Below are 23,763 nucleotides of genomic sequence, written 5' to 3' on the forward strand. Positions count from 1 at the left end.
TTTCATTTACATTTGTGTAATTTATAAAACACACTTTCCACAATCAATTTACATTAGAATATCACACAATGGCTTCATTATACAGATATAAATCAATATAAACCAAAGTCACAATGGTGTATTGAAGTGTGCAAGTATGGATGTGGCACAGACATCATAAAGGCAATAAAAGTTATACATCATCGTGGCAGAATAAGTATAGCCAAATATTAGCTACAGCAAAATGACTAAAAATCAAAGCTTAATTATAAAAATTACCAGAATTTTTTTAAAAAAACTACATTTAGGACATGGTGAATTTTATTCATTTTGTGGCAAAATCCTGAATTATATAAATAACGAATACACTTATTAGAATGAGTTATACAAGGACAATTTACCAAATTGAAGCATGTATTAAAACAACAGAGGCTGAAGTACTTCAAACAAATGTGACATAAATTGTCATGGTAAAATAAGACAAAGACTTAAGGATATATCAAGCAAACACATTTGAACTTGCCACAGAGGAAATAAAAGGTTCTGAAAATCTGAGGGACAACATTCACATTTAAGAATACAGAAGGTAATGCACAGATTGAATTGCATAACAGTTAAGTCTGAGTTTATCACAAAAGGCCACTGGCAAGAACGTCTTTCAAGGCAGGAATACTTCTAGGAGCTCTATATAGAACAAGCACAATGGCAGTTAAATATATCACATTGATTAAGAACATTCTGCTGTTGAAATACATTTTCTCCCTGTTTCTGTAATACAAGTCACCTTTATTTTTCTGCATATGATGTCTGAATACATAATTGAGTAATATCTCTAAATACTTCTTCCAAACTACATGGGAGCAGAACTGATAATCAAGTGCCTCTTTTTAGATCATGTGTAGCAAGAATTATGCTGAAACGTACTGCACACTGTGCCATAATAGCTTCCATATATGTACATGGAGAAAACATTGAGGTGCTTCACAGAGCTGCAACAAAGGAAAACCCCCAGCACGTTCAGCTATTGCCCCAAAGGAATGCAAAATGATATTCAACCAGGACTCTTCATCCTGTTAATCATCTGCCACCTCTTGCTGGAAGTGTTTTCCTGTAGCTACTGGATAAATAAATGGCTAAGTTTAGTAGCGTTCACAGTATAAGCGCAATGAATTTAATTGTGGACAAACTGCATGCTAGCAATATGACACTGCCTTAGATGGGGTGGGGATATGAAAGAGAATAAACAATGCCACGTGGGTCAATATAATAATTCAAAAAAATCATTATTTCAGGTATTCATGTGACATAATTTAAGGACGTGCCTCCTGTTCCCGCTAATACCAAATTGGATCCTAGTTTTAGATAGCTCCCATGTTGTTTCTTTGGGCAAATGTGAACAGTGGTCTTTTGATCCACACTACTACAATTTGGCAAAGTATCTTATTCAAGTAAAACAATATAAAATATATTTAATAGCATAATCGACTTGCCATGATTGTTAGATCACTTGGAAATCTATTTCTGATATTCAGAGAACTTTTATTTTGCTTTCTTTTGTTTCTATATTTGATTTAAAGCAATTTCATAGTAAATGTATTTGCATGATTCCAACACAACCATAGTTCTTTGTAGGAGGTTTTCAAAGACATGTCCCTTTGTTTCCTTCTTTAAAAAAATGGAGGCCTGCATCCACTGTTGTCCTCATTCACATGCTAATTTACTGTCAAAACTGGACAATCCTATTGCAAAGGCCTGCAGTGCACACATTGGATAATTGTAGTCCATTGTAAAAACATCTTCTGCCACTCGACCAAACTGCATCACAATGTAGTCAGCTGGTGGTTGGAAAACATCATTAATGTATGGAAGATTTATGATAATTCCAATTCCACATGTATTATCAATTTCATTTAAATCAACAAACGTAAACAATAATAAGCAAAGAAATGCCTGCAACTTGACAGGTAATCATGTTAATAACTCCATTAATTTCAAAGGATGGCTACATTGTAGAAGGTGGTTATTGAGTCCCCACTGCCCTTGCTTAAAAACAATTCAGCCCAATTCCCAATAGCCCTGAAAATTCTTTCTTTTCTTCTACTGTGGAATCTGAAGATTACATTTCAGTTGGAAAAAAGTTTATGTATATCAAAATGAGGGAAGATTGGGGAAATGTCAGCTTTCAAAGCCACCTAGTCGGACCTGGACAGAAGGAACTGGGAGCCTATGTGCATACAAGCAATTGGATGGCGAATGGTACTTTGCAACACACAAAAAATGCTGGAGGAAGTCAACAGTTCAGTCAACATCTGTGGATTAGAATAAACAGTTGACCCTTCATCAGGACTGGAAAGGAAGGGGAAAGAAGCCAAAATGGTGCTTTGACTTTTATTACAAACGGATTGGAGTACTGAAGCCAGCATGTCTATAGATGCAAGAAAAAGTTTGTGAACCCTTTACGATTCAGAATTAGAATCAGGTTTATTTAACCAGCATGTTTCATGAAATTTGTTAATTTAGCAGCAGCAGTTCGATACAATACATAATATAGAAGAGAGAGAAAAATAAATAAATTACAGTATATGTATATTGATTAATTTAAAATTGTGCAAAAACAGAAATAATAGATATTTAAAAAGTGAGGTAGTGTTCATGGGTTCAATGTCCATTTAGGAATCAGATGGCAGAGGGGAAGAAGCTGTTCCTGAATCGCTGAGTGTGTGCCTTCAGGCTTCTGTACCTCCTATCTGATGGTTACAATGAGAAAAAGGTATGCCCTGGGTGCTGGGGGTCCTTAATAATGAACACTGCCTTTCTGAGCTACTGCTCCTTGAAGATGTCCTGGGTACGTTGTAGGCTAGTACCCCAGATGCAGCCAACTAAATTTAAGACCCTCTGCAGCTTCTTTCGGTCCTGTGCAGTAGCCCCCCCTCCCAACGTACCAGACAGTGATGCAACCTGTCAGCATGCTCTCCATGGTACATCTGTAGAAGTTTTTGAGTGTTTTTGTTGACATACCAAATCTCTTCAAACTCCGAATGAAGTATAGTCACTGTCTTAATAGAACATAGAATAGTACAGCACAGTACAGGCCCTTCGGCCCACAATGTTGTGCTGACCCTCAAACCCTGCCTCCCATATAAGCCCCCACCTTAGATTCCTCCATATACCTGTCTAGTAGTCCCTTAAACTTCACTAGTGTATCTGCCTCCACCACTGACTCAGGCAGTGCATTCCACGCACCAACCACTCTCTGAGTAAAACACCTTCCTCTAATATCCCCCTTGAACTTCCCACCCCTTACCTTAAAGCCATGTCCTCTTGTATTGAGCAGTGGTGCCCTGGGGAAGAGGCGCTGGCTATCCACTCTATCTATTCCTCTTATTATCTTGTACACCTCTATCATGTCTCCTCCCATCCTTCTTCTCTCCAAAGAGTAAAGCCCTAGCTCCCTTAATCTCTGATCATAATGCATACTTTCTAAAGCAGGCAGCATCCTGGTAAATCTCCTCTGTACCCTTTCCAATGCTTCCACATCCTTCCTATAGTGAGGCGACCAGAACTGGACACAGTACTCCAAGTGTGGCCTAACCAGAGTTTTATGGAGCTGCATCATTACATCGCGACTCTTAAACTCTATTCCTCGACTTATGAAAGCTAACACCCCACAAGCTTTCTTAACTACCCTATCCACCTGTGAGGCAACTTTCAGGGATCCGTGGACATGTACCCCCAGATCCCTCTGCTCCTCCACACTTCCAAGTATCCTGCCTTCTTGCCTTCTTTATAGTTGCATCGAAATGTTGGGACCAAGTTAGATCCTCAGAGACCCAAGAACTTGAAAGTGCTCACTCTCTCCCCTTCTGATCCCTCGATGAGGATCATATGTTTTCCTTCGTCTTACCCTTCCTGAAATCCACAATCAGCTCCTTTGTCTAACTGACGTTGAGTGTAAGGTTGTCGCTGTGACACCACTTCGCTAGTTGGTATATCTCACTCCTGTACGCCCTTTCATCTCCATATGAGATTCTACCAACAATGGTTGTATCACCAGCAAGTTTATAGATGGTATTTGAGCTATGCCTAGCCACACAGACGTGGGTATAGAGAGAGTAGAGCAGTGGGCTAAGCTCACACCCCTGAGGTGCGTCAGTGTTGATGTTTAGCAAGGAGGAGATATAATCACCAATCCACACAGATTGTGGTCTTCTGGTTAGGAAGCTGAGGATCCAATTGCAGAGGGAGGTACAGAGGCACAGGTCCTGTAAATTCTCAATCAGGATTGTGGGAATGATGGTGTTAAATGCTGAGCTATAGTCGATGAACAGCAACCTGACATTGGTGTAAGCCCTGTGAAGAGTGACTGAGATTGCGTCTGCCATTGCCCAATTGTGGCAATAGTCAGATTGCAGTGGGTCCAGGACCCTGCTGAGGTAGGAGATCAGTCTAATCATGACCAATCTCTCAAAGCATTTCATTACTGTAGATGTGAGTGCTACTGGGTGATAGTCATTAAGGCAGCTCACATTATTCTTCTTAGGCACTGGTATAATTGTTGCCTTTTTGAAGCAAGTGGGAACTTCCATCCACAGCAGTGAGAGGTTGAAAATGTCCTTGAATACACCCGCCAGTTGGTTGGCACAAGTTTTCAGAGCCTTACCAGGTAATTCATCAGGGCTTTCCACCTTGAGAGGGTTTAAAGACAGGCTAACATCGGCCCCTGGGACAGAGATCACAGGATCATCAGGTGCAGCAGCAATCTTCACAGGTGTAGCTGTGTTCTCCCTTTCAAAGCGGGCATAGAAGGCATTGAGTTCAACTGGTGGTGAAGCATCGCTGCCATTCATGCTATTGGGTTTTGCTTTGTAGGAAGTAATGGCTTGCAAACTCTGCCAGAGTTGTCATACATCCGATGTCACTTCCAACCTCATTCAAAATTGTCTCTTCGTCCTTGAAATAGTCCTCCACAAGTCATACCTGGTTTTCTGGTACAGGCCTGGGTCACCAGCCTTGAATGCCATAGATCTAGTCTTCAGCAGACAGCGTACCTCCTGCTTCATCCACGGCTTTAGGTTTGGGAATGTACAGCAAGTCTTTGTAGGCACACACTCATCCACACAGGTTGAAATGAAGTCGGTAACAATTGCTGCATACTCATCCAGATTCAAAGATGAATCCCCGAATACAGTCCAGATCACTGATTCAAAGCCGTCCTGTAGCCACTTCTGTGCTCCCCTTGTCCATACCTACTTGGTTTTCACTACTGTTGCTGATCTCTTCAGTCTACGCCTGTACTCAGGGAGTAGAAGTACAGCCAGCTGATCAGTCTTCCTGAGTGAGGGCGTGGATAGTATGGTAGGCATTCTTGATGGTGGTGTAACGATGGCCCAGTGTGTTGTTTCCTCTGATATTACAAGTGATCTGATGATGGTAATTGTTCAGTGATTTTTTTTTCAGACTGGCCTGGTTAAAATCCCCCAAAAAGATGGTGAAGGTGTTAGGATGCGCTGTTTCATGCATGTTGATCTCATTGCTCAGATCATCTAAAGCCTGATTGACACTGGCCCACGGTGGATTGTATACCGCTGCCAAAATGATCCTGGAAATCTCCCGTGGTATGTAAAATGGACAGCACCTAACTGCGAGATAATCCAGATCTGGTGAGCAGCACTAGGACAGCACTGATATATTTGAGCATCAAGAGGAGTTGATCATGAGGCATACTCCTCCACCTCTGCTTTTGAGAGACTCTACAGATCTATCCTGATCGTGTATAGGAAACCTGTCAATCTGAATCGGTACGGAATGGGTTAACCAGGATTCTGTGAAACAAAGGACACACGTGGTCCTAATGTCCCTCTGATTCAGCACCCTAGCTCTGAGATCATCAATTTTATTCACCAGAGACTGCACGTTTGGCAGCAAGATAGTCGGTATTGGGAGTTTAAAACCCCCTTTCTTAAACGTACTTGTATCCCTGACCTGCAGTAACGTTTCCTGCATGGAATCCGGCGAGGAGTCCGTCCACAATCAGCCTTGTTTCCATCAGTTTTAAGCAGCGATAGTTCATTTAATCGCATTAAGACATCTTTGTTAACTGTACTGACCTTGGAAGCAGGTGTGCTTTTTTTAGCTGTATTAGGCTGAAACGAGAATATTTAATCGTATCCATTGAGAGTTCTGCTGTCTCAAGGCACCCCGGAATTAACTCCAATTACCTGGTTTTCTGTATTAATTACTCATAAAATGTGGTCTAATCTTCATCTAGTTAATAATAATAGACAAACACAATCTGCTTAAACTAATATCAAACAATTGTATTTCTTCTCATCAATATTGAGTACACCATTTAAACAATCCCAGTCTAGGTTCAAACAAGTATGTGAACCTCCGGGGTAATGCCTTCTATGAAAGTTACTTGGAGTCAGGTGTCCCAATCAATGAGATGAGATTGGAGGTGTGGGTTGTAGAGGTGCCCTGCCCTTTAGAAAAGACACACAGGTTACTGACAGAACCTGCTCTCCTCAAGAAACACTTATTAAATACAAGAGTTTACATACTTTTCCAGCCTGGACTGTGAATAATTAAACAATGTGTTCAATAAAGACATGAAAAGTACAATTGTTTGTGTTATTCATTTAGGCAGATTGTGTTTGTCTATTATTGTGACTTAGATCTATAGAACAATAACTATAAACAGGATCAATGAACAACAAACTTTGCAAATGCAAATATATATATACATAAATAACAAGAGCATGAAAATAACAAGATAAAGAGTCTTTAAAGTGAAACCATCGGTTGTGAGAACACCAGAAATAGAATGATTGTAGATATCCCCTTTTGTTCAAGAGCCTGATGGTTGAGGGATAGTACCTTCTACCTGATGGCGACAGCGGCAAGGAAAGAGCATGGCCTGGCTGGTGAGGATCTTTGATGATGGATGCTGCTTTTCTACAGCAACATTTCATGTTTATGTGCTCAATGATCAGAATCAGGTTTAATATCACTGACATACAGTGGGTCATGAAATTCATTGTTTTGAAGAACCTTATAGAGAGGGTGCAGAAGAGGTTCACCAGGATTCTGCAAGCTTAGAAAGTTAGTTATAAGCTGGCTCAAATACCATCTATAAATTTGCTGACGATACAACCATTTGTTGGTAGAATCTCAGGTGGTGACGAGGGCGTACAGGAAGGAGATATGCCAACTAGTGGAATGGTGCTGCAGCAACAACCTGGTACTCAATGTCAGTAAGACGAAAGAGCTGATTGTGGACTTCAGGAAGGGTAAAACGAAGGAGCACATACCAATCCTCATGGGGGGATCAGAAGTGGAGAGAGTGAGCAGCTTCTAGTTCCTGGGTGTCAAGATCTCTGAGGATCTAACCTGGTCCCAACATATCAACGTAGTTATAAAGAAGGCAAGACAGCGACTATACTTCATTAGGAGTTTGAATAAACACGGCATGTCAACAAATACACTCAAAAACTTCTAAAGTTGAACCATGGAGAACATTCTGACAGGCTGCATCACTGTCTGGTATGGAGGGGCTACTGCACAGGACCGAAAAGAAGCTGCAGAAGATTGTAAATCTAGTCAGCTCCATCTTGAGCACTAGCCTACAAAGTACCCAGGACATCTTTAGGGAGCGGTGTCTCAGAAAGGCAGCGTCCACCATTAAGGATCTCCAGCACCCAGGGCATGCCCATTTCTCACTGTTACCATCAGGTAGGAGGTACAGAAGCCTGAAGGCACACACTCAGCGATTCAGGAACAGCTTCTTCCCCTCTGACATCCAATTCCTAAATGAACATTGAAGCTTTGGACACTACCTCACTTTTTTAATATACAGTATTTCTGTTTTTGCACATTCTTTTAAATCTATTCAATATACGTAATGGATTTACTTGTTTATTTATTATTACGTTTTTTTTTCTCTCTCTGCTAGATTATGTATTGCATTGAACTGCTGCTGCTAAGTTAACAAATTTCACGTCACATGCCGGTGATAACAAAGCTGATTCTGATTCTGACTGGACTGTCTTGGATGGTTTATTCTGAAGCTTCAGAGCCTGAGGGTTGACTTGATAGATGTATCTGAAATTATGAGAGGCATAGATAGGGCTTTTTCCCTAGGGTAGATATATCAAATACCACAGGGCATAGCTTCAAGGTAAGAGGGGAAACGTTTAAAGGAGATTTACATGACGTTTTTTTTTAAACAGAGTTTTAAATGCCTTGAATATACTGCCAAAGGGAATGATGGAAGCAGATACAATAGCAATGTTTAAAAGGCACATGAATAGGCAGAGAATGCAGGGATAAATATCAGGTGGAAGCAGGTGAGCAGTTTAACTTAGCATCATGGTTAGTAAAGACATCAGGGACCAAAGGGCTAGTTCCTGTGCTACACTGCTCAATGTACAAGATATTGGTGGGATCTTGCCTGTAAGATTGTATAATTTTTGGTCTCCTTTCCTAAGGAAGGAATATACAAAATTTTAAGATAAAAACAGAGGATGTTTCTCCTGGCTGAGGAACACAGAACTGGGGGCAGCAGTGTCAAAAAAAGGGGTAAACTATTTAAGACTGAAAAGGGGAGAAATTTATTGCTCTGAAGGTGATAGATACCTGAATACTTTGAAAGTTTAGTCATTGATTACATTTCAAAAGGAAATTAATGTTAGTATGTATTCCATGAATAAGTAGATATGTGGGGGGGGGGGAGGGATGTGACATTAAAACAAAATATAAGCCTTCAGGAGGCAAATGAACTGCTCCTGCAATGCTTTTAAAAAATTTTTCTAATTCCTATCCTCGAATCCAGGTCACTTGTTTTCCCACAACGTTGCAATTCCATGGGATTACCTGCACCTGTAGTCCTTTAACCTTATTTAATATGCTTTTCTGTTTACATTCATACAAGGCTAACTTATCCTGACCTTGTACTCTCCTTGTCTTGCTCCATCCAAAAAACAATCTATTCCTTTTTCTGGTATTAACTCCCTCTCCCAAAATATATATTTTTTGCTCCCCCCCCCCCAATATTAATTTATCTCATTGTGCCTTTTAAATTTGTTAAAATTTGTCCTCAGGGAAATATAGTACTATGCAAAAGTCTATATAATAGGGTGCCTACGACTTCTGCATAGTACTGTATTTGTCACTGTGGAGTAGAGGGGAAGGTGAGTTTGTAAATCTGGAGGGAGCAAAGGATGGCGGGAAAAGTGAAGAGTGGAGCTCTGCAGATGGGGTGTGGGACAGGCAGCAGAGAAGGAGTTGCAGGGGTGGGGTGTGGTGCGGGTACAGACACACTCAGCCCTGAGACACCAAGCAAGGTAATTTGATTCCAGACAGTTGGTATATTGATCATTACAAAATGTCTCTCTGGTGCTTCCCGATCCCCCCCCCCCCCAACTTTTCCCAACCTCGATTCCCCTCTCCCTGCCCTCTTACCACTCTCAGTCCACAATAGAGACCCATATATCAGAATCAGGTTTATTATTACTCAAAAATATCATGAAAATATTGTTTGAAGCAGCAGTACAGTGCAATACTTAAAATTATTACAGTACTGTGCAAAAGACTTGGGCACCCTAGACCCTATACATGTGCCTAGGACTTTTGCACAGTACTGTATATGAAGAAATTATGCCAAGAGATTCTACTAAATTATATCTTATCATTACAATGTAGATTTACCATACCTATCCAGGTCATTCTCATCTCAATTAATGATGGGTTGCAATGACAAAATTTTCCTAACGAAAATAGAGACTGCAAGGTCAAAACGGAAACGAAGCAAGGGAGGGGATTGATGGGACTCCAACAGAGAGATTTTTGTACTTTCATTGGCCAAAGATGAGGTACAACTGCAGTAAAGGATATCTACCAATGCTCGTTTATTCAAAAAAGGTAGGGGGGATAAGTCTGGAAGCTGCAAGCAGGCCAGTCTTACATCTGTGGTAGTTAATCCTAAAAACTAGAGGTTCTGCTATTTCTCTCCGTAGAAGCTGCATGACCTACTGAGCTCCTTTAGCATTTTGTGTGTGTTGTCAATTATTGGAGAAAATTCTGTAGGGCAGGATTTTGACTAGGAAAGCAAGGAGACTGATGGCGGCAGGTAAGTAGAGGTTACTTACATAGAATTTAGTTAGGCTTTTGACAGGGTCCTACATGGTAAGCTCATCCAAAAGGCTAAGGCGCAAGGGTTTAGTTGGAGAACTGGATCCAAAATTGCTTGGGTTATAAGAGACTGAGTTTATGGTGGATAGGTGATGTTCTGTGTGGAAATCTGGCAAGTGGTGTATGCCAATGATTTATGCTATGAATTTTATTGTTAGTATATTATAAAAATGACTTGGGTGAGAAAGTAGGCATTATAATTAGTGATTTTGCAGATGATATAAAAATTGGTGGAGGTAGAGTTAATGAAGGAGGTTTTTTTAAAGAAACAGTTTGACATAGATAAACTGGAAAGTTGGGTGGAACAGCGGCACATGGTATTTAATCCAGACAAGTGTGAGATAATGCACTTTGGAAGGTAATATTAGGGATGTTGAGGTACAGACAGAACTTGTGGTGTAGGTTCAAAACACCCTGAAGGTGGACACACATGGATAGGATAGTGACAAAGACATTTGCTATGTTTGCCTTCAAAAGCTGAGACGTCATGTTACAGATGTACAAAACAGTGATTGGATCACACTTCGAGTATCATATACTGTTCTCATCACTGCATCACATGAAGGGAGTGCTAGCCATAGAGATTCACCAGGATATTGCCATGAAAGGAAAAGAGAGATTGGCTAGGCTGAGTTTATTTTCACTGGAATGTAAAAAGCTGAGGAAGTGACCTTACTGTATATGAAAGGCATACATGGGACAGATGTTCAGAATTTCTCTCCCAGGGCAAGGGAGTCTAGAACTAGAGGACACATGTTTAAGGTGAGAAGGGAAACAATTTCAAAGAGATCTGTGGGTAGGCTTTTCCCCACACAACATATGGTGAATATTTCAAATGCACTGCCAGAGAAGTTGGTGAAGAAAGATGCCATTAATGTTTAAAAGCCATTTGGACAGGTCCTTGGATAGAAAAGGAGTAGTGGGATAGAGGCCTTATGCAGGCAAATGATTAGTATCATAGTCAAAATGGACCAGAACTTTCAAGGCCCCATTCTGTGCTGTATAATTCTATGAAGGGATATTCTACATTCAAATTATCAACAAAGGAATTTATCATCACTAGTGACAGTTGCATATGAGTTTGAGATTGGATACTTACGATCGTTGTCATGAACAATTTGAAAGTTCTTCACTGATGCCTGTGTAACTCTTCCATGGAAATTCAGCACATAAGACTGAGTATCATCATTCCAAACAGGCACTTTGTTATGCAGCTCAATTAGATTTTCCATATTTCTATTCTGCCACATCAACAGCAAACTTTCATGTTCCTGGGGAAGATTTTGAAAACGTAAGTAATCATTGTTAACATTTTAAAACTAACTTTCAAGAATAGATTTTAGATATGACAAAGGAGACCTGGAGAATTTTCCAATAATAAAATACAAGCCATACTTTGGACTTAATTTTCATATGTAATATGTTTCTCATTATCGCCAGAGTACTGATGGGTCTTTTTCATAAAAAAAAGACAGTTCTGTTTATGAGAAATGGAAACACCTAAATTTAATATTTAGGCAAACGAACTACACAATAATTCGCCGATATGTTAAGTAGACACTAAGGTATATCACTAAATCACTGGACTCTGACAAGGTACCAGAGGACTGGAAAATTGCAAATGTTACTCCACTCTTTAAGAAAGGAGGAAGGCAGCAGAAAGGAAATTATAGACCAGTGGTTGGGTAGATGTTAGAGTCAATTGTTAAGGATGAGGTGATGGAGTATTGGTGATACAGGACAAGATAGTACAAAGTCAGCATGGCTTCGTTCAGGGAAAATACTGCCTGACAAACCTGTTGGAATTCTTTGAGGAGATTACAAGTCGGGTAGTTAAAGGGGATGCAGTGGATGTTGTATATCTGGACTTTCAGAAGGCCTTTGACAAGGTGCCACACATGAGGCTGCTTACCAAGTTAAGAGCCCATGGTATCACAGGAAAGTTACTAACATGGTTAGAGCATTGGCTGATTGGTAGGAGGCGGCGAGTGGGAATAAAAGGATCCTTTTCTGGTCGGCTACCAGTGACTAGTGGTGTTCCACAGGGGTCAGTGTTGGGACCACTTCTTTTTATGCTGTATATAAATGATTTAGATAATGCTAAATCATTTAGAAAATTACACTCTTAAGATTACAGGATTTCTACGCTGCCAGAAATGAACATGGTCCTATGTGGATCACAAAAATAATTGCTCATGCTGACAATGATATTGATTGTGATTAAAATAATGCATTAAAAATGTACACCTAAAAAAAAGCTTAAAACACATTAAAATTTAAAAAATGCTAAAAAAGTAACATTCAGTGGAAAAACATCGACTGAAGTAAACAACATGACCTTGAAAATCTATTAATCATTAACCAAAATAAACACACCACCACATCACACTATTGACATTAAGTTAATCATTAACTTTGTACCTTTCCATTCCTCAGACTGAAAAAAATCACGTGATCTTTCTCCGCCAAATTCAAACTTCACAGTTGGATCCCGCCAAAATTCCATCAGGTAAGCAGCAACTTCGCTCCCACTCAGCACTCACATGAGCCACTGCTGCTTCAGACTGCTCGTCAGAGGACTCATCTGGGCACTCAGACTCTACATCGACGAGACAGACTTCAACAGCACCGAACAAGTAAGTGATGGCAACAATGAACGCAGAGAGGAAGGAGGGCAGAGCCTTTGTGGTCCAGATAGGCAACGTCGACTTCATGACTCTAAACATGAGTCAAATTCAGAAGGACGCTGCCTGGACCAAAGGGACTGAACACTTAACCAATGTCATCCCCTACGACGAGGAGGAGGACTCCCGCACCATCCAGGCCCTGCAGTTCACCCATGGCAAGATCCAGCAGTGGCTATACTCTCAAGTCACGTGCTCCATCTTTTCAGGAGGCTGGTGCCTCCAAACTGAAATGGGAAGCGGGGTATCCACTGTCACCTTGTCGTTGAGATCTGCGATGGCATCCTGACCAAGCAATTCAGCAACATGTTCAAGCAATTCACCGAGTCCGACACCGACAACGCTCTGCTCGGCAACTCACTCGATGTCCTGAAATATATGCATGACAACGGCAGACTCTTCTCAAGAGTCTGCTACGGTCTTCAGTTTGTCAACAACTATTTCAGGCAGAAAGTCCCAGGCATCACCGAACGACCACAAAACCTGCTATGCTGTCCACTGCAACCGCTGGCCTGAGCTAGAAGCCCAAGTGATTGACGGCTTCTGGAACCAAGAGGTGCCTCCCACTCTGATCCCTGAAGACCCCGTCGATGACTTCACAAGCGCGGAGGTAGGAGACCAACTTTCTAAGAGTGCGGAGAAACCAAAACAACTGGTTGAATTTTGTGCTGATAATGACACACTAACCAGAGAGAACCTCATGATCCATGCACCTGACAAGTACCTCAGCATCAGCTGCATGAATCAGGGACTCACCAAAGTCAGAACTATCCTGGACATGGTGCAAGCTGCTTCGGTTAAGAAGGGTCTCAAACCTATCCTGCAGCGCAATGCCACAGAACCATGCACTGACTTAGATTCCTTCTTCGACCGCACTAACGTACCACCACTACATAGCCACAGTCCTATACAAGGTTCTCTGCAAAGAGAATGGCAAAAGAAACTGGATTGCTCTTTACGGTCCACCAAGCACCGGAAAGAGCATGCTGATGAACTCCCTCATCTGCGACAAAGTCTGCAATTGCCGATTGCGTCGGCTCTGATCTGGGCCAACATTTACGTGCCAGGCAGCACCTAATTAATTAGCTTGTATATTTCGGCTTTTTTCTTAAATATGAGCTGGGTGCGTTCCAGCTACCACTGCATCCCTGCATTCTTCGCGGATCTGTATCGGTTCACTGCCTGGAGGTTGGGGTCCACTGCACCACCCCACCCTCCAACGACTCAGCCTAACACACCATCATCAGTGTGCTCTGCCCTGACTTCCTAATTCCGCTAAGTGATACTACACTGCACATACATTATTTCTACTTTATATAGGCTGTGTATTTTTATGTGTTATTTGGTATGATTTGGCAGCTTCATTGCTTAAAGGTTACTGGAGAGAGTGTTTCTGCCGACAGCGCTTCCGCGAGATTTTTGCTACCAAGAACAGTGCGGCAATGATTGTAGAAAAGTATTTCTACTTTATACAGGCTGTGTATTTATCATATCATTCCTGCTTTTACTATATGTTACTGTTATTTTAGGTTTTATGTGTTATTTGGCATGATTTGGTAGGTTATTTTCTGGGTCTGCGAACACTCACAAATTTTTCCCCATAGAAATAAATGGTAATTGCTTCTTCACTTTATGACATTCTGGCTTACAAACCGTTTCATAGGAACGCTCTACCTTTGGATGGCGGGGGAAACCTGTAGGTTGCTTTGTTGCCAAGTTTGCAGATGATATGAAGATTGGTGGAGGGGCAGGTAATGTTGAGGAAACAGGTAGGTTGCAGAAGAACTCAAACAGATTAGAAGAATGGGCAAGAAAGTGGCAAATGAAATACAATGTTAGAAAATGCATAGTCATGCACTTTGGTAGTAGAAATAAATGTGCGGACTATTTTCTAAACGGGGAGAAAATCCAGGAATCTGAGATTCAGAGGGACATGGGAGTCCTTGTGCAGAACACCCTGAAGGTTAACTTGCAGGTAGAGTCAGTGGTGAGGAAGGCAAATGCCATGTTAGCATTCATTCCAAGAGATCTTGAATACAAGAGCAAGAATGTAATGCTGAGGCTTTATAGGGCACTGATGAGGCCTCACCTTGAGCATTGTGAACAGTTTTGGGCCCCTCATTTTAGAAAGGATGTGACGGCATTGGAGGAGGTCCAGACGAGGTTCACAAGGATGATTCCAGGAATGAAAGGGTTACCATATGAGGAACGTTTGATGACTCTGGGTCTATACTCGCTGGAATTCAGAAGGATGAGGGGGGAATCTCATTGAAACCTTTCGAATGTTGAAAGGCCTAGACAGAGTAGATGTGGAAAGGATGTTTCCCATGGTGGGAGGGTCTAGGACAAGAGGGCACAGCCTCAGAATAGAGGGGCACCCCTTCAAACAGAGATGTGAAGAAATTTCTTTAGCCAAAGGGTGGTGAATTTGTGGAATTTTTTGCCACGTGCAGCTGTGGTTGCTGGGTCATTGGGTGTACTTAAGGCAGAGATTGATAGGTTCTTGATTGGATATGGCATCAAAGGTTACAGGGAGGAGGCTGGGAACTGGGGTTGTGGAGGGGACGGAAAAAAGGATCAACTATGATCGAGTGGCGGAGCAGACTTGATGGGCCAGATGGCCTAATTCTGCTCCTATGTCTTATGGTCTTATAATATGCAATATGTACATAACCTCAATGTTTTAAATATTTTGTTATCCTTCCTCCACTGTACCATCTGTGATCCTCACAATATCTTATTTAATTCACATTTAATTATCACTATGGCTGTCAAACTAATTTAAAACCCTTGCAGATTCAGATTCAAAGTTCAAAGTAAAATTTATTACCAGAGTACATACATGTCACCACATACAACCCTGAGATAATTATTCTGTGGGCATACTTAGCAAATCTATAGAACAGTATCTATGACTGTAAATATCAGCAAATATAAAATAACTGCGCAAATGCAGATATAAATAAATAGTAATAAATAATCAGCATGAAATAACAAGATAAAAGAGTCCTTAAATGAGTGCAGCTATCTCCTTTTGTCAAGAGCCTGACGGTTGAGCGGTAGTAACAGTTTTTAAACTTGGTGGTGTGAGCCCTGATGCACCTATACCTTCTACCTGATGGCAGCAGTGAGAAAAGAGCATGGCCTGGGTGGTGAGGATCTTTGATAACGGATGCTGCTTTTCTACAGTAACGTTTCATGTAGATGTGCTCAATGGTTGGGAGGGTTTTACCCGTGATGTAATGGGCCGAATCCACTACCTTTTGTAGGATTTTCCGCTCATAAAGCATTGGTGTTCCCATACCAGGCCGTAATGCAGCCAGTCACCACACATCTATAGAGGTTTGCCAGGGTTTTTGATGACATGCCTAACCTCCACGGATTCCTGACTAAGTAGAGGCTTTGTTCATAATTATATTCATATGATGGGTCCAGGACAGGTCCTTTGAAATGGTGACAGCCAGGAACTTAAGTTACTGACCCTCTCCATCTCTGATCCTCCAATGATTATTGGCTCATGGACCTCTGGTTTCGCTCTCCTGAAGTCTACAATCAGATCCTTGGTCTTACTGACAGTGAGTGAGAGATTGATGTTATTACACCACTCAGCCAAGTTTTCAATCTCCCTCCTGTATGCTGATTCATCACCCCCTTTGATACAGTGATGCCATTTCCAAACTGGTAATTGGTGTTAGAGTTGTACTTAGCCCGAGTCAGAGGTGTAAAGTGAGCAGGGGGCTAAGTACACATCCCTGCAGTGATCCTCTGCAGGTGGAGATTGTGGGGAGATGTTATTGCCAATCCAAACTGACTGAAGTATACAAGTGAGGAAATCCAGCACAAGAGGGTATTGAGGCTATTTCTTGTTTATAGAACAGCATCGTGCAGTTTTGCAAATGCTTGCTTATAATCATCTGCTGGTGGTATGTAAATGGATCATGGATGAGAATTACTGAAACAAGTAGAATGATCTACAAATAATCATTAGTTGTTCTAAGTCAGGGGAACAAAAAAATTGACATAGCTCCAACATCCGTGAACCTACGAGAATTGACGTAAAAGCATACTCTGCCACCTTTTTCCTTACCAGAGTTCCAGGTTCAATCCACTCTGAAAATCGTAAAACCTTCTGGTCGGATAGCGGCATCCGCCATGTTCGTAGTTAACCAAGTCTCAATGCAACAAAGAATTGACATCTGCCTCATCTACCTCTGATACAGCAGCCTTGCTTTGATATCATCAATCTTATTTTCAATTGACTGAACATTCGCCGACAAGATGTTCGTTAGAAGAGGCCTCATCCCCCTGCATTTCAGCCTGGTCTGAATTCTACCTCTAATGCTATGTTTGCGGCCGTGGCGTTGATCCCTTAAAGGCGCCACACTTAACTACTCCGACTTAACTGTCCAATGTGAGATCTGAAGATCACTGATGTAATTTTGTCGTTCGTTGTTAAAAGGAAATCTACATGCTGAAGGTTGCAGTGAAAGTAGTTCAAAAGGAGTATATTTAAGAGGAAAACTGGTACAATTTCCTACAACCCACAGAGAGTTGCCGATGTACTCCAGTGCCATCTTAGTTTAATAAGATCTATTTATCACATATATATCAAAACATACAGTGAAGTGTGTCATTTGCGTAAACAACCAACACACCCATGGATGCGCTGGGGGCAGCTCACAATTGTGCCACACATTGCGGTGCCAGCAAAGCATGCTCACAGAACAACTAAGAACACAACAAAACAGAACACACCACTTGATAAACCAACAACTGCAAAGCAAGACCCATTCATCCGTGCTACTCACCCACTCATGAACAGGGGCGGCGCTAAGGTGGTGCTAGCTGGGGCTATAGCCCCAGCAGAAATTGCAATAGCACCAGCGTAGCACCACCAAGAAATCAACTGCAGCTGCTTTGCTTTCTCTGTATAGTTTTGAATACAGCTTGTTTCTCCAGTTGATCTAGTGAAACAGTGCCCCCCCAATTACCATAGCACCCACGCAGCAATAAAGTTATAAACTCTGTCAGATCCACTCTACACTTCTGCTTATTGGTTCGTTGTCAATGTCTTGCCGTTGCTGTCCTCAGATCAGTTAAGCTGATCTAAGATCACTTAAGGTGGTGACGTCACTCACTCTCACTCACGCAAGAGATTGATGGTATATATCCAGGTGCAGATCCATGGTCTCGCGAGACTAACAGATGCCACACGCGGACATTGTGCTTTTACAAGCAAGCGTGTGCCTGGCACGTGCATTACTTTGGCCGGCGTGAAAAATGGATCGATTTTTAGTCAGAAAACGACCTCATCCAGAGGAATCATCAGTGGTGTCTCAGCCTGAGCATGTCTTAACTGAAAGTGACATGCAGAAAGAAGTAAGTGGGGATGAGGACGACAGCAGTTCATCGAAGAAGTATGAGGGCGAAGTAGAGGAACCAGAAATGGAGCGGGATTCGGAACAGAACATGGATGAAGCTGCTCTCAGTGCGAGTGGGAATACTGTTAGCGATGTTAGCCAGCAGCCTGAGGAAGGATACCTTCGGCCAGCATTGAAAAAGTACCCTTCGCAAGTTTGGCAATCAGCAAAGGAGTTTTATTCGTGGCTGGTTTGACCTGTACTCCTGGCTGGAATATTCAGTCACAAAATATGCTACATTCTGCTTCGCATGCAAGTATTTCCTGTGTGGAGGACATGGGTTCCATTCTGAGTCTACCTTCACTGTCACCGGTTACTGCAACTGGCAGAAAGCTACAACAGCTTTCAAAACCCACCATGTAAGTGCAGCTGGTAAGTTTGCAATGGAGGAATGGGCCGAATTCAGACTGAGAAAACAAGACGGTTCAAGACTGGGAAATATGCTCGATAAAGGACATGCAAAGATTGTCCAAGAAAATGGTGAGTATATGAGAGCAGTAGTTGAGTCTCTACGCTATACTGCGTGCCAAGGCATTGCCCAGCGAGGACACCGTGAGAATGATGGATCTGACAATAGGAGAGACTTTGTTGAGTTGCTCAGTGTAATTGGGAAGTTTGATAAGACTGTAGCTAAAGAAATAGAGGACAACCCTGGAAATGCAAAAAACACCCATCACGATATCCAAAATGAAATTTTGGATATCGAAAACGAAACTAGATTTCCCTCAGGATTAATAAAGTATATCTATCTATCTAAATTATGGGTATTATGGCAGATATGGTCAGACGTCAAATAAGTGCAGAAATCAAGGAGGCTGGATATTTTGCCATCATAGTGGATAAAAGTAAAGTCTTGAATAAAAAGGAGCAAATTTCAGTGGTGGTGCGGTATTTGAATAACGAAACAGTACTTGAAGGATTCTTGAACTTCACTCCAGCAGCAGGGTTGGACGCAGAGTCGCTTCTTAAAAGCATTGAACAGACACTCGCCCAGTGTGTTATTGATAAGAACGCGTGTATAGGTCAGTGTTGACAGGGCGGCAGTGATGTCCGGGTGCAATAACAGGGTACAAGAAAGGTTCAGGAAAGAGGTCCCGCAGGCATTATATATACACTGCCATGCTCACAGATTTACCCTTGTTTTAGTGGATGTTGTGAGCAATGTACCACAAGCGGGTGAGTTTTTTTGAAACTGTGCAGCTGCTTTACAACTTCTTTTCAAACTCTGTTGCCCACGATCTTTTCATGAAGAAACAGAGAGAATTGGAATCAGCTGCACAGCCCGTGGAGTTGAAGAAATTGTCAGATACACGCTGGGCATGGCAGTATACAGCTTTGTGCGCTATAAGGAAATCACTCCCTGCCATTCTAGCTATACTACAGGATATTATGGGTCAACCAAATGTACGGAGGAAAATGGAGGCCAGAGCTGTAAATGGACTGATTGACGAGCAGTTTGCTTTACTTCTCACTCTGTTTGAGGATTTATTCCGAGTCACCAAGTTCATGTCAGACCAGCTACAATCTCCCAGTTTGGAGCTTTCATCCGCTGTGGTTTTGGCTCAGTGTTATCTATGCACTCTCAGCAAAACGGGGCGAGGAATCATGGAGTGAAATTCAGACAAGAGCTCGGGACCTGTGTGTAAAAGGCCGGTATACAGAGCAGACCACATGAAAGGAGACAGGCCCAGCCACCCCGCTGCCTACATGATTTTGTTGTTGAGGCCTAAACTGAACGCACACCTGTCACATCCTCTGATGACCTTCGCAACCACTGTTTCTATCCAGTTATAGACAGACTGAAATGAAAAGACGATTCTCAGTTGAGACTGGGAGTGTTCTGACTGGAGTCTCAGCATTGAGTCCCAAACACAAGTTCTTCCTAGACAAGAATTGTCTTTGACCAATGGCCCAATACTGTGGAGTGACTGAAGTGAACCTGACTGCAGAGCTACATCAGGTTCGGCGTCTGCTGGAAACAAAACAAAAGCAAAGACAGACAGTGAATGACACAGTGGAATTTCTAGCTCTAATGAGACCCTACCGCGATGCATTTATAGATTTATACAAACTAATCTGCATATCACTGACTCTGCCTGTTACATCTGCCTCATGCGAACGGAGTTTCTCTTGCCTCAGACGCGTCAGAAACTACTTAAGGAATAGCAGTGGCGATGCTCGGAACAGCAAGTTGGCTCTGTTGGCCATAAACAGCCGGAGGACCAAAGCACTTGACATCCAGAAAATCATTGATGCTTTCGCCACCAATCACAACAACAGATGGATTTTGCTTCTCTGAAAACATCAATGATAAGGGCAGTTGATTTTTTAAAAATTTGGGCCAAGAGTAATGCTGATAATTGTTATTATTTTGTGGTGGGTACCCCATAGTCCTTTTGTTTCCTGCAAATCCTAAAATATTACATTTACTGCTATTAAGCCTACTGGTTTTGCTTAGACTTCCAAGCAGTGATTCTGTTGATTTTTGTTTTAAATTCAATAGCCGAATTAATTGAGGTATTGCATGGTCAGAGTACGATTTGTCCAACTCCTGGTAAAGCCTTGCATCTGTTGTTTGCCTTATTTGACTTTAATAACCATGTATCTTTTGGCATTACTGTCTATGTAATGCGAATAGCAGTGGGTTCGTTTTGTGCTTTTCAGTGGAAAAGCACGCATTTGACGCTGATTGCGGGATTGGTGCGTGATTCACGTTGTCCGCTGTTGCTCCGATGCTCTTGTTTTTTTTGTTTATGCTCCGTGTAGCCCAGGTTGTCTCCGATGCTGTTGACACTGTCACAGTTCACTTCTACATTAGACCTATCAATTGCTGTGGCTTGTGAATCAACAGAGGCATTTATAGTAGGCACATAATGCTTGAAACTGACTTTTTAACGCCACGCGTCTGGCCTTGCGAATACATATTACCATATAGTGCATCCCTCAGCACCATCACTGAATCATTCAGCCCCCCCCCCCCCCATAGCACCAGCAAGAAAAAAATCTCTGGCGCCGCCACTGCTCATGAACACACACAATCTTCTAACCCCAGGACAGGCTATTTTCAGCCTTAGGCTGACTTGCAGATTTATCACCATTTGGGTCTTCAGCTTCCCCACTGGACTTGCAGAGATTCGTAGTCTCGGGGTTCTAGCCATCAGGCTTCGAGTTGTGGACTTTTGATGGACATTCGGGCCTCAGCTTCTGAACTTATGATCGACCTTTGGGTCTCGACTTCTGGACTTCCAATTGACCTCAGGATTTGATCTGGACCCCTGATCAACACTTCGGCTTCAAACATCGGTATCGACCCAGGATTCATCGATGCCAACAAATGAGGACTCTGGATGTACATCCAAACTCCAAGCCTTGAGCTCCGGACTCGATGATGGGACTACGAACACTAGACCTCAAGCTTTTGTCTCACTGACTTGTATGTCTAGGGGCCCCCTGTCCTCACTGATCTGTCTGCTTGACATTGGACCACGTGCATATTGCTGGCCTTCAAATACGGAGAGGCTTAGACTTTGGTCTGTCATCAAACTTCCCTACATCCTTGTCCCTAAACCTTAATCTAATCCCTAAGTCCCCTCTCTGTCCCCAACACCATCCCCATGAACCCCCCAAAATCCTAAGAAAACAACTCAGTTTGAGCCGTGGCCCCAATGGAAACCACAGCTTGATGCCATCTTGACTGGAATCTCAACATGCACTTGGCACATTTTCTTTATATTTAAATGTTATGATTACTTACATCTTTGTAAATTAAAATACCTATTTGTTACAATTTCTTGATGGCTTACATTGCGAGGTTTGATGGCGACCCGTTCATGATTCACATTCATCCCCGGAATGACAACAGTCATTTTCCTTGGCCCTTTAAATCCAAGGACATTGGTCTCCTGGAGAGAAATACAAGTTTAACATGAATGATTTATGACAATATTATTGCACAGACATACCAAAACCTCCACATTTCACAGACACTGCACCAGTCAAGCACAGGACCAGTAACTTGGTACCTGTATTACTAGATTGCTTAGTTAAGTCAGAATGGAATAGGGTGAAGCGTGGGAATAAGGTGCTATTAATTATCCATAATGGTTCTTGCAAACTTGAATTAACAGAATTTAAAATCTTGCACAAATTAATTATTTTAGATTAAAGAAAAAAGCTTCTATCAAGGCTCAAAAGGTTGCGCGTTTATTGCACTGTTTACCGTGACTGTTGGTGATGTATGAAAGCAGGTTCGACCGTCTTGATATCTTTAGCCCAAAGTCACTGTGCTGCATGTGAATTGCAAACACTCTCACATAAAAGAGCAGCAAAATCTCATCATGCTCTTTCTGACTTCAGATATACCTCAGGGGAAGTGCAGGATTAGAATGAGGTTAATTTGAAAATTGGTGTACAAAAATAAACTGGATCTGCAATGTAGTTGCAACCTTTAAGGACAGCCTGAATTCTGACTGTAGCACTTGGATGTGGAGGCTGACCAGAAATGGGGTGGTAGTTGGAGCATAGCAGGATATGATAAATGCTTTGGTTTATGTCAGAGTCAGGAAGACAGCAAAGTTGTCAAGGGGTGTTAGGGCTAAATTAGAAAAAAAGTCTCAATGGTCATAATTTTTTGAATAAGTCCGAGCCATGGTTTAACTGTGACAACAAATGAAATGCTGGGACATGAAACCACTTAATGGTTGAAGCCAAGGTCCAAATGAACATTAAAAGTGGCAAATGTATGGGGAAGATAGTAGGGTTAAGGATAATTCATATAGGAAGAAAGTAGGTTAAAAGAAAATGAAAATAACCAAGAGGTTGCAGTAGCTGTTGCACTTTATTCTACACTGTTATTGTTTGATCTTGGACTACCTCAATGCAATGTGTAACGATTTGATCTGTATAAACAGTGTGTAAAATAAGCTTTACATAGTACCTCGGGACACATGGCAATAATAAACCAATTCAATTCAATTCAAAACAAAAAAAACAGAAAATTCAAAGAAATGTCAGGTCAGGCATCATCTGTTGAGTGAGAAACAGTCAACATTTCAGGTTAGAGATCCTTCATTGAAGAATTGCAATAAGGTTAGTACAATGTGAAGTTATTGATAAACATCTCTCTTCTGAATAATCCCTTGAGAAACTCCTCCAGTAATTTATAGAGTCAGAGTTGTACAGCACAGAAACAGGCCCTTTGGCCTATCAAATCCAATCTGACCTTTCTGCCTATGTACACTAAGCAGATATGCCCACATTTGGTCAATAATCTTCTGTGCATGTCTAAATGTCTCTTAAATGTCGTGATTGTATCAGTTTCCAACATTTCTTCTGGTGGCATAGTCCAGATACCAACCAGTCTGTGTAAAACCTAGTCCTCAGATTCCTTTAAAACTCTTTCCCTTCACCTTAAACCAATGGCCATACCAAGGGGAAGCGATTCTGACTACTCACTTCGTCTATATTTTCCAAAATCTCACATGCCTCTCTCA

At 41.8% G+C, this 23,763-nt stretch overlaps 1 protein-coding gene across 9 annotated transcripts in view; it reads right to left on the bottom strand.

Moving 5' to 3' along the window:
* The window catches only part of LOC140202628 (tubby-related protein 3-like), a 101,338-nt gene continuing 77,575 nt past the window's right edge, over positions 1-23,763 (bottom strand). For 5 of the 9 annotated variants that reach the window (XM_072267706.1, XM_072267707.1, XM_072267704.1 and 2 more), the window contains 3 exons: positions 22,075-22,173; positions 11,267-11,438; positions 1-1,814 (listed from right to left, as the gene is read on the bottom strand). In XM_072267706.1, the coding sequence (XP_072123807.1) occupies positions 1,681-1,814; positions 11,267-11,438; positions 22,075-22,173 (405 nt within the window). In that variant the 3' untranslated portion in view covers positions 1-1,680. Of the gene's footprint in view, positions 1,815-5,948; positions 6,123-11,266; positions 11,439-20,014; positions 20,244-22,074; positions 22,174-23,763 lie in introns of those variants that run through there. The other 4 variants (XR_011887136.1, XR_011887137.1, XR_011887139.1 and 1 more) reach the window with 4 other exon arrangements.

This window comes from Mobula birostris, chromosome 9 (genome assembly GCF_030028105.1).
Source record: "Mobula birostris isolate sMobBir1 chromosome 9, sMobBir1.hap1, whole genome shotgun sequence".
In the NCBI taxonomy this organism is placed as follows: domain Eukaryota; kingdom Metazoa; phylum Chordata; class Chondrichthyes; order Myliobatiformes; family Myliobatidae; genus Mobula; species Mobula birostris.